Source organism: Nuphar pumila, chromosome 2 (genome assembly GCF_984573655.1).
Source record: "Nuphar pumila chromosome 2, dmNupPumi1.hap1.1, whole genome shotgun sequence".
NCBI lineage: Eukaryota > Viridiplantae > Streptophyta > Magnoliopsida > Nymphaeales > Nymphaeaceae > Nuphar > Nuphar pumila.
In genome coordinates this window covers 27,026,776-27,039,489 of record NC_143250.1, presented here as the reverse complement: position 1 = coordinate 27,039,489, position 12,714 = coordinate 27,026,776, and the positions used below count along the sequence as shown (strand labels likewise).

The window sequence follows — 12,714 nt, the reverse complement described above, 5'->3', positions numbered from 1 at the left end:
AGTTCAGTCTGCACGCTCTAAGCAAATCCTCAAGCGTCTGTACTGTGTGCTTTATCTGCCCATCAGTGTAATATCGTGTATTTTTATACTGTATAATACTCTGGATTTCAAAAAAATTGGCTAAGTGTTATATAGACATCGGTAAAATACCCGATGTTAGGTGATGATACTTGTGTCTGAGCTTGGCCTAGGTCTTATCAACAAGACTTAAACGAGCCAATTGAAATGTGATAAAAACTTTTATTTTCGATCTTTAAAATCAAGCAAAATTCAGAGGCAAAATTTGAGTTAGATATTGTTAGATGCACCTCGAAATTCTGAATTTAATGATATTTTATTTTTTTGAATTCAAGTTGCGGTTGGCTCGAAAATCGCAATTTTTCAAAAAGGCCCGCCGCGATGAGATCGGGTCGCGAATTGGATTGGACTCGATCCAATCCATACAATCCAAGTTAATATGGATATGGACTTATCGAAGACCCATATTAATTAGGATCTAATCCAGCTCAAGATCTATATGGATTTGAATCATGGATCCGGATTCATATTCAAAATCAAGGTTCAACGAAATTAAAGCTTTAAATTCAGTATAAAAGTTTGATTTAAGAAAATTTCAAGTTAAAAAGACTCCCAGAGGGATAAGGCATCCTCTGAATTTTTTTGGATATTTATTAATTAATAAATAATTAAATTAATAATAAAAATAATTAATTCTGAATTTCAATCAAATATGGTAGTTACCAAATAGTTGGGACCTCAAGAAGAGCCCCCTTGGTTGCTATAAAAAAAAAGGTAAGTAATTAGAAAGAGAAAAAAGCTGGAAAAAGAAAGTCAACAAGAAATCTAGAAAAATTAGGAAAGTAGGTTGGAGATAGAATTCCATATGGAAATTTTATCTCCAGCCCTCATACGAGAAACCCTAGAGGGGGGCGTCACCCTCTAGAGGCCCTCTTTATTATAAAAACTCAAAAAAAAAACCTCTAGGATTTCACATGCGAGATTTTAAAGCTCGTATTATTCGTTGTATTGAGAAGCAAAACAAGTATTTGGTGTTTGCGTTTTCGCAAGTGAGTTTTTCCATCAAACCTGTGTAACGGAAAGGCATCGATTACGTAGCCCTAGGTGGTACGTACGTCCGATCCTTCTTTTTGGTATCCGAAATGACTCAGATATTTTTCGGTCTAAGGCACAAAACTTTGGAATTTCTAAAAAAATATTAGGGTTTCTTTTTGAGAAACTGATATCTCTCTCATCGTAATGGTACTATTAGACATGCATAACATGTGGCCTAACCTATCTGTGTATTTTGGACTGGATAATCACTTCCATTGTTTATGCATGTTGGATTATTAATTGCTTAAAAATGTTTATGTGTTTATGACGTTATCGGCATAAATAGATTTTTAATGTAGGTTTTATAAAATTTGATATGCTAAGTCCTTGTTCAGACTTATTGCATGTTCTATTTAATTAAACTTGCATTTTTTTTATGACTGCATGTCCAGTTATTTTAAGCCTAATTTTTTGGTGCATGCGTGATGTATGCAAACATATAAATCAGGTTAGTGGTGTGTGCTTAAGAAGCATAGATGGTCAGATATGAACCACTGCAGGCCATGTGGGCCAGGAGCATATGTAGCTCCAAGATTAATGTTATGCATTGTAAAATTTACTTTTGAAATTATTGGCTTTCTAAGTTAATTGCACTGTTAAATTTGTATCGGGCAAGGTTCCATGTTGTATTTTGCATATTGATTTGCAAAACGATTCTTTGGTAAAGAATTTAACTTTTGTTAAAAAGATAAACAATGTAATTAATACTTTTTCTTCCTAGATATCCCTTCCACAGTGAGAGAATCTTAGATGGCGGTATTGAGAAAACTGTAAGGATACTAAAACTCCGTGCGTGATTGTACTCCTGAACCTGATATGGTCGTTCACCTCCCGGCCACGGTTTTAAGGAGTTTTCAGCCATTTTGCCTGGGGGTGGTGTTGTGATACAACTGTTGTTATTGGTATACCAAAAAAGTGGCATCAGTGTATGTTGATTTTCGTGGTATCCCGACATTAGATGTTGATTTCTAATATTTTGATAGATGATGTTGATTCTTGATATCGATCGAAAAACAAGTGTGGAACCCAATAATAAAATACAAATTGTTTGTTAAACTATAACTAGGAACCTATCTTGGACTTTGGGAATTGTGGTGCTTGTTTTGTGTATCCATGGGTTTAATGAAAAGTGAAACTAAACTTGTCTGCATTTAATAGGAACATGCATGCAAAAGAGAGCTTTGATAATAACTTAATAATTTATTCATGCATGTGCATTGGAATCATGCACATTTATTGTTTTGTATTAGTTCATGCATTTTTACTTGTTTTGTTTCATGTGAGACATTGTTATTGCATGATTATTGTTTCTAAATGCTTGAATGGTAATTAAATTATGAGATTGTTGTAGTTATGTTCCTCTGAAGACTTTCATGAATTTGATTTATGTTTTTTCTCACCTATTTGGATTTTTAGAGGAATTCGTACAAAGAATCTTTGATTCTTACCCAGCACTTCGTATGTTTTTTAGAGTACCTGGAGCTCAGTGATGTGACTGCATCAGGGAGCCTATGAGATCGCGTGACTTGCTTCTGTTATTTTGGACAGTGTGGCTCAGTGATTTTACACTTTAATTTAAATTTTGTTCTGACATCGATTTTTTATTAATAAAATTAATTATTTTGATTGGATGATTCAATGTAGAGATCCCTTGTTGTTTGGAATGTTGTTAAGTCTGTAAGGCCCTAGATCCTTGGGTTTTGGTTTCCGCAATTGTTTAGAAGAAAAAAAATTCTACTTTTCACAAGGATGAGTTGGGGTCGTTACACCTTGTGAAGGTAAGATATTGTAACATTCTCTCAATACTCCAATACTCAATTGGATCAAAAAAAAAAATCATCATTAACACTCAATTGTTTGTGTATTAGAACAAAAGTCTATGTCACATGGTGCGGGTACAAGTATGGGTACGGGTGCGACAAAGGTGCGAAGCAATTTCAAAAATTTTGGACACGGAGACATGGCTATATATATATATATATATTTAAATATATATATTTAAATATATATAACAATGATAAGATTGTAAATTTTAAAGCAATAAGTTGACTGGTTAAAGTTGACAAAATATATATAACAATCATAAATGGACAAAAATATACTTTGTCAAAGTTGACCGAGTCCAAAATTAATTTTAATATATGGACAAAATAGACTCGATCAAAGTTGACCGAGTCCAAAATGTGGACGAACTCAGCCCTGGTGTGTTGACCGAGTCTGACACTTCGTTGACCATGTTTTCCCTGTGTTCGAAGTCGCACCCATGTCGGGGTGTGTCGACGCGGGTGCGTCTACCTTTTAGCAGAGTCCGTGTGACTTAAACAAAAGTTAATAAAGGCTTACAATTACACATACTTGTTTTACGCAAGAGATCCATAGTATACTTATACTGAGTTAAAGTCAACCCATCATTCCTTTTATCAACTTCAACTGCCAAGAAGTACTTTAATTTACTAAGATCTTTTATCTGAAAGCGCCTATTCAACACTTCATTTATCTCCTTAACATGTCTATCTGAGTTACATATGACAATGATGTCATCTACATAAATAAGTAAAACAGTCATGTATCGCCGACTGTTATAGATAAACAGGGAATGATCAAGTGAAGATCCGGAGAAATCATGTTTATGTATCTCAAGGGAGAAGCTCTCAAACCATGAACGAGAGGCTTGATTTAGCTCATATATAGCCCTCTTAAGCCTATAAACATATTCGGCTGGATCATTCTCACTGTATCTTTGTGGCTGCTCAATGTAAACTTCTTCTTTCAAGTCTCTGTGTAAAACCGCATTCTTGACATCAAGTTGGTTCAAGGCCCAACCATGATCGACTGCTAGAAACAAAATAATTTATAGCATTCTCATTTTTACCACAAGACTAAAAGTATCATCATAATCCATACCATACTCTTGGATAAAACCTTTAAAAGCTAGTTGGGCCTTATACCTTTCAGTGGTATCATCCAATTTATACTTAATCTTATAAACCCACTTTGATCGTGTCACATTCTTGTCCGGAAGTCTTTTAACCACTTCCCATGTTTGGCATTCATGTAATGCTCTTATTTCCTTGTTCATGGCTTCAATCCTTTTCTTATTATAGATGACTTGGGAATAAGAAATTGGTTCTTCTTGTTTTTCTATCTGCACAAGAAAAGCACAATGATCTATGATGAAATTTCCACAACTCACCCATCTTTCAATAGGATGTTTAACCATGTTTGATCTTCTGAACTCCAACTGTGTTACGATTTCATAACATTGGCAGATTGTATTTTCATGGCTACTCATGTTTTTTGGATTGCTGTCCTATTTCAATACTAGTTGCCTTTTTATTTCTTCTGGTGTAGACATGTCCTTTATTATATCTCCAAACTATAGCTGCATTTTTTCAACGAGTAGAATCTTCCCCTTGCTGCCCATGATTTCCTGGAGGTCCTTGTGATGTGGAAGTATTATTAGGCACTGAAAACAACTCTTCACTTAGCCATGGATGATAATATTCGATGTTGCTTTCATTTTCTTTCTGAACTTGTTTTGCAATAAAATTACACTCAAAAGAACTCTCATCAAACACCACATCTATGGAAATTCAAATACATTTATAATTATCAACATAACCAAGGAATTTACAAACATGAGCTCTAAGTTCAAATTTGTTTCTCAGAGACTTATCTATATGAACATAGCAAATGCACCTACAAGTTCGTAAAGAATAATAATCATGATGCTTCCCAAACAAAGCATAATAGGGAGACTTATAATTTAAAAACTTCATAGGCAACATATTTATAACATGAACCGAATGAAAGGCCTCTCTCCAAAGATTCAAATAAGTTCTACCAGCATGTAACATAGCTAGAGCACTTTCAACAATATGGTGATGTTTCCTTTCAACAAACCCATTTTATTGAGGGGTATAGGGGCAAGATACTCTTCTGTTGATTCGATTATTTTCAAGATAAGTAATAAATTCCTTCAAGAGTACTCGCCTCCACCATCACACTGAAAATTCAGAATAGACATAAAAAACTGATTTTTAACCAACATATGAAACTTTTTGAATATATTAAACACTTCATGCTTATGGTTCATGAAATATATCAACATATAGCAAGAGAATTTATCAATAAAAGAAACGTAGTTGTTGAATATGCAGGAACCGAGGCAGAGAGAGAGAGAGAGGTCGGCGGAGAGGGAAAGAGAGACAGAGAGGGAGAAACTAATTTTTCATACTTTAGGGCTACTCTCCTCTATAGTTTAAATAGAGGAAGATAGTCTCAAGAGGAAATTACATATGGGTCCCTTAGTATGAATGAAATAACAAAAAGACACTTTTAAGAATAAAAAAGAATTCAGTTGACTAATCTTAACACTCCCCCTCAAGTTGGAGCATAGATATCGATCATGCTTAGCTTGTCACAACAATGGGAAAAACTAGGCCTCGCAAGGGCCTTGGTAAAGACATCAGCAACTTGATCTTCGGAAGATACATGATCTGTGCAAATATAACCAGCCTGAACCAAGTCACGTACATAGTGACAGTCAACTTCAATATGTTTAGTCCTTTCATGAAACACTGAGTTGTTGGCAATATATGTAGCAGCCCTATTGTCACACACCATCAACATAGGTAGGGATACTTTCACCTGAAGTTCGGTCAAAACAGATTTTACCCACATAATCTCAGCTGTGGTCTGAGCCATAGCTCGGTATTCTGATTCAGCACTCGACCTGGCTACAATAGTTTGTTTCTTACTCCTCCAGGTAACAAGATTTCCTCCCACAAAAACACATAATCCAGTTGTCGACTTTCTATCTTCAATAGACCCCGCATAATTTGCGTCAGTGTAAGCAACAACGTCCAAAGAAGGATTGTGTTTAAACAACAGTCCTTTATCAGCAGATGACTTTAAGTACCTGAGAACCATCATAGCTGCATCCCAGTGCACTTTGGTAGGTTTATCCATGAATTGACTAATTTTACTCACGGCTAATGAAATGTCAGGTCTAGTAACAGTCACATATAACAACTTACCCACCAAGGATCTAAAACTGGTACTATCTACATATTCAGACTTCTCATCAAACATATGAGTTTTGGGATCCATCGGAATGTTAGCTGGCTTCGCTCCTAGCATTCCAGTCTTTTTTAATAAGTCCAACACATACTTTCTTTGTGACAAAACTAAGCCCTCTTTGTTTCTTGCAGCCTCAATACCCAAAAAAATATCGAAGGGAACCAAGATCTTTAGTAACAAAATGTTTCTGAAGATGATCCTTTGTTGCAAAAATATCTTGGGCACCGCTTCCCATTAATATGATGTCGCCGACATATACCACCATAACCACAATTCCAGAACTAGTTTTCTTGATAAACAAGGAGTGATCTGAGGCTGACCTGACAAATCCAAAATCCGACATTACCTCAAATAATTTTTGAAACCATGCCCGAGGGCTCTGCTTCAGACCATAAATAGTCTTCTTCAACTTGTACACTTTCTGACACTCTCCCTGAACCTCAAAGCCTGGGGGTTATTGCATATAGACTGTTTCATGTAAATCCCCATACAAAAAGGCATTCTTGACATCCAACTGAGACAAGGGTCATCCATAGTGCACTGTAACCGAGAGAACGAGACGAATAGTGCCAAGAAGAGCGACTGGGGAAAAAGTTTCAAAAAAGTCAACACCATAAGTCTGAGTATAGCCTTTTGCAACCAACTGAGCTTTGTACCGTTCAATTGACCCATCCAAATTATATTTAATGGTATATACCCATTTGCAGCCAACATTATCTGCATCGGTAGCAGGATCAACCAAGTCCCAAGTTCCCCTAGAGCATAGGGCATCCATCTCATCCCGCATAGCCTATATCCATTTGGAGTCGAATAGAGCATGACTGTGATAAAGTGGAACACAGGAGGCAGACAGAGCCGAGATAAAATTCTTCATAGATGCCCCAAGATTAACTTCAGAAACAAACTGAGAAATGGGATGAAGGGTGCACTGTCTTTTCCCTTTGCGCAGAGCAATAGGAAGATCATCATCAAGAGCAGAAACTTCAGTATACTCAAAGATACTTACCTCAGGAGAAGGAGATAATGGGGGCATGGAGGTAGGTGGTAACCTGTGAGTATATACTATAGGAGGCTTTTTGTAGCGAGACTCACTAGAGGATGGAACCAAAGACTGTGGAGTGAACGACTCTAAAGGAAAAGGAGGAATTGGCAAAGGAAAGACATCACCCTGACTCTCCTATAACCTTGGAGTAGTACTCGAGAAATATGGAGTAGACTCAAAGAAGGTAACATCCGCACTGACATACTCTTTATAGGATATAGGGTCATAGCAACGATATCATTTTTTATTCTTAGGATACCCAAGGTAAACACATTTAATAGACTGCGAAGCAAGTTTATCTCGTTCAGGACCCAGCTTATGCACAAAGCACACACATCCAAAAACTTTAGGGGGGATAGGAAAGAGAGGAACCTCTGGATGGAGAATTTGGATTGGGATTTGTTCTTCTACAAAACTTGAAGGCATGCGGTTCATAAGAAAACCAGCAGTCAAAACTGCATCTCCCCAGTATGACGCAGGCATATTGGATGGAATCATTTGGCACCGAGCGACATTGAGAATTTGTCTATGTTTCCTCTCAGCCACACCATTTTGTTGGGATGTATGAGGACATGTAAATTGAGGTTGAATCCCTTTAGCGGAATAGAATTGAAGCAAGTCTTTGGATTTGAACTCAAGAGCATTATCAGTGCGAACAATTCTAACACACACGTCAAATTGAGTTTATATTTCAGCAATCAAAGATTTAAGAATGACAGGGCCTTGAAACCGATCTTTTAACAGGAACACCCACGATAACCTTGAAAAGTCATCAACAATGACCAAATAATGACACTGAGTCATACTAGGAATCCTGCTCGGACCCCATGCATCGACATGAAGAAGATCAAACAATCTTTGACTTGATGGACTTTGACTAGAGGGAAAAGAGCTTCGACAATGTTTTCCCAATTGACATGTTTCACATTGAAAAGAAACTGAAGGAGGTATATGAGAAATAACTAGACGAAGTTTTGGCACTGGAAGATGACCCAGACGATGATGCCACAATAAAGGACTTGAGAAAGAAGTAACAGTAGAATAGACAGAACCCACTGGTTGATGTAGATAATACACACCACCTTCCTCATAGCCGCCACCGATCATCTTCCCCGCCAGCAAGTCCTGAAAAGTGCAACCCATAGGATAAAAAATTACCCTACAATTCAACTCTTTTGTCATTCGACTAACAAATAATAGATTCTGTGGAAAAGAAGGAGCATGAAGAACATTTGACAATTGAAGGGTAGGGGAAATAGACATGTTTCTCTGCCCTACAATTGGGGAAGAGTTGCCATCAGCAAGGACTACCCCTTTTTAATCTGAGACTGGTTTTAAATTTAAAAAGTTACACGAATTTCCACACAAGTGTCTGGATGCTCCTGAATCAATGATCCACCTACCACCTTGGCCAGAAAGGCCATCACCTGCCGAGCCTGCAACCTTCGCAACAGGAGGCTTCGAAGTGGGTGAACATAAGGCAAGGAGCTCGTCATATTCAGCCCTGCTAAGAGTTACAGAGTCATTGGAATAATTTTCACCTGATTTAGCCCCTTGAGCCATAAGATAAAAAGATGGGCTTGATTCGAAAACTCAGGTACAACCACACGCGTACACAATTTTCTGAAAATCCAGATCTGATTCAGAACCAGCTATAAAACCGACTATATCTAGTTTTAATTTCACAAATAAACTCTGAGATTCACCTCCACCGACTGTAACACAACGACTATTCAGGTCCAATCTATCACATCCATCTTAACAAGAAACTGCTATAGGCTGAATATTACAACTACGACTGGCAGCATACCACGACACCACCAGAGACGGCACTAAAGAGTTGCTTCACACTTAGCAGATCAATGACCGTTAATGGCCTTTACCGAAACACCTTGAAGTCTCTGCACAGCTTCCTTCCAGACTTGACGTCAAACCTAATTCCAGATCAACGTCTTCACACGACTTCACCCTTCACGTGATCCCCTTGTTGGGTCTTCAAACAATTTCCATATCTGGCAGCAGACGACTTCAACCCAAAATGATATCAATTTGATCTAACCGATCCAGACGATGTCTTTAGATCTGAAATATCTTCTTCTTATGCTTCACAATAATCAAACATGATCTACGATCTGCATCAGCTGCTCCACGATCAGCAACACAACGACTTCAAGATCCACGAGCAGTTCACGATCCACACATCTGATCCTTCTTCACGATCTACAACCACCAGCAGCAGCGTCTTCAAGCCACAAGTACACGATTTTAGAAGCTTCTCCACGATCAGCGACTGCAACATCTTCAGAATCCATGAGCAGTTCACGATTTAATATATATGATCCTCCTTCACAATCTGTGATCAGCAACAGGATCACCTTAAACGTCATCAGCAGCGTCATCACAGAAGGGAGACCTGCTCTGTTACCATGTTGAATATGCAGGAACCGAGGTAGAGAGAGAGAGAGGTCGGTAGAGAGGGAAAGAGAGAGAGGCAGAGAGAGAGAGAGGTCGGCAGAGAGGGAGAAACTAATTTTTCATACTTTAGGGCTACTCTCCTCTATAGTTTAAATAGAGGAAGATAGTCACAAGAGGAAATTACATATGGGTCCCTTAGTATGAATGAAATATCAAAAAGACACTTTAAGAATAAAAAAGAATTCAGTTGACTAATCTTAACAGTAGTAACGACTACCAGAAGAGGAAGCATTGGGTGTTGGACCCCATATATAATGAATGAATGATTTCAAAAGGTTTCAAAGCTACTTCATTCCAAAAATTAAATGGAAGCACATGACTCTTTGAAATTTGACAACTTGGATAGATAATACTTGTAAACTCACATTCTAAACTAGACTCAAGAATAAGTTTATTAGAAACCAATCTTTTAATAAAACCTTGACTACAATAGGCAAGACGACTATGCCAAACATTGGCTTTATTCAAACCAGAAGCAATAAACACAACAAATGGACTCGATCACACTAGACTAAGCTTCAAAACAAAACCAGCAAACTTGGATGCAAGATCTTCTTTGAGGACATACATATTTCTCGATCTTTTGCCTTCAGCGAATATCTTCTTTGTGTGAAGATCTTTGACACAAACAGAGGACGGAATCATCAACAAGTTTAGAAACAAAATTAAAATTCTTCTTGATGTTAGAAAAAAATACATTGAAAAGATTCAGAGAACTATACTTGGACAAGGAAATTGACACATTTCAGTATCTCCAATAACAATATTATCTTTGCCATGATAAGGAATCAATGCCAAGAACTTACCCTCATCACCCGTGATGTGATTAGCAGTCCCAAAATCAACATATCATGCCCCTTGCTCATTTTGCTTCAAATTGAGGTATGCAAAGGCAGCAAGTAATAATTGCTTATCTATAGGTAGTTGTCCTTCACCACTATTTTGTCCACTAGTCTGACCTTCAGATTGGCCCTTGTCTTGATTCTTGTATTGTGTTGTTCCCTAATTAGAATTGGGATCATTCTTGAACCAACAATTTGCTTTAAGATGTCATGGTTTCTTACATATGAAACAAGTAGGAATAGGGCGACGTCCTTGTGCAACAATGTTAGGAAAAATATTCGATGCGGAAAGTATAACTCGGCCTCCCTGATTGCCTCCACGACCACATTCTCTGCCTCCTCTAAAATATTTGCTTCTTCCACGACCTCGTAACACATTAGTGATCAGAACTTTCTGAGTATCATTAGAGGCATCAGCATCAACAGTAAGAGTCATCTCATAATGTAACAATCTGGTCATTAGATTATAAATGTAGGAAGCAACTTCAAATACTACAAAGTTGTAGAAAGGATATGATTATCAGGGTCAAGATCGTTGAGAGCTTGTTGGATTATATTCTTAGCTGATACTTTGTAACCAACCATGGCAAGTTGATCAGTGATATTTTTCATCTCATTAACATATTCCATGATAGCCATAGAATCTTTCTTTAAATTCAAAAAATTCTTCTTAAAAAATATGACCTTGGATTCTAAAACCTTAGAACATGTCTGGACTAATTTAGTTCAAAGTTGTAGAGTCGTGCAATCGTCAAGCACTCCAATAAGAACCTCTTGTGACAAGGTAAAAATGATGTACGCAACCAAAGCCTGATCCATTTTCATCCTTATCCTCTTTGATAACATAATCTGATGGAGGGACGATGGACCCACCAAGGTGCTAAGAGAGATCTTGACTCCTAATAAAAGGAGTTATTTGCCTCTTCCAAGTTAGAAAATTAGAGTTGTTTAATTTTTCATAAACCAATTGAGGTAAAAAGGTAGAAGGCAAGGGCAGTTGAGGATTGAAATCCATAAATAAGAAGAGCAAGATGAACAAGGATAACAGAGAATATAAAATAGAACAAAAGTGCTTGACCAATCACATCAATATCAAAACTAAATAACCCAAAGCTTGACTGACATTTTTTTTTGTGGTCGGTATATCACTGCAGACATACAGGTTAAGATCTGATCAGAAACTCACAGTTTCTCATATGAGACAATATGTTGATGTATCAATTGATGACGTGATGGTGTAGAAAGCAACAATAAAACCATATTTTGCTGCAAATCTGAATTCATTAAAGAAGAAGAGAAAACCAGATTAAGAAGGATAATGCCAACAACAGATATAAAAAAAAGAAAATATGACGTCAAAACAGAAGAAGAAGAGAAGAAAACAGATTTGAGAGAGATTGACGTCAAACAGAAAAAGATTATGCTAGGTTTGAAAATCACGTTAAGATAGAAAAGATTATGCAATCAGAGATAATAGCAGTACCAGAAAAATGATTGGGAACAACAAGATTTTAGGCTGATAAGGAGAATAAGAGAAGAAGGGAAAAGAAAGAAAAGAAGAGGAAACCTGGAAAAGAAGCAAACGAGAAAATACCCAAGATCTCTTAGAGGCTAGAGCATACCTCAATAGATCAGATTAGTCAATCTCCTGCTCTGATACCATGTTATTTTTTGGCATCCATCGATGTCCATAGCAGTCTCAAACAAGAATATGGAGACAGAGAGTTGGGGTTGCTGCTGAACCATGATTCCCAATAGGAAATTCGTGTGGGAGTCTTTGATATATATTGAAAGTATAACTTACAGATTAGCAGATTTACAGATTTGCCCATATCTAATACAATACAGCAAAATAAATACAAAAGGGCTGTATGGGAAAGAACAAAATAAAACAAAGAAACAAAAGGTTGTGCCTGATCATTTTACATATTGGATCTGGATCCAAGACTCAGATCCAACAAGTGTTATCCCTCAATAGGCTTACCTCACTCTCCATAGGCAACAAGCTTCGCACATCATGCTGCTCAGATCTAGAGGCAATCAATTGCCCCACAGCAGCCAGCCATGGTGTCAGTGCCATTGAAATTCCCACCACTAAAAATAGCAAAGACGAAAGTTGAGAAGCCATTATACCCTGCCATGGAAAGGTAAATTAAAGTC

At 37.2% G+C, this 12,714-nt stretch overlaps 1 protein-coding gene across 1 annotated transcript in view; it reads right to left on the bottom strand.

The window, feature by feature from the left end:
• Positions 1–12,714, bottom strand: part of KEA2 (K+ efflux antiporter 2) — a 133,081-nt gene that overhangs the window by 43,939 nt on the left and 76,428 nt on the right. The window contains exon 14 of the mRNA XM_089995496.1: positions 12,539–12,688. Coding sequence (XP_089851622.1) covers positions 12,539–12,688 — 150 coding nt within the window. The remainder of the gene's footprint in view (positions 1–12,538; positions 12,689–12,714) is intronic.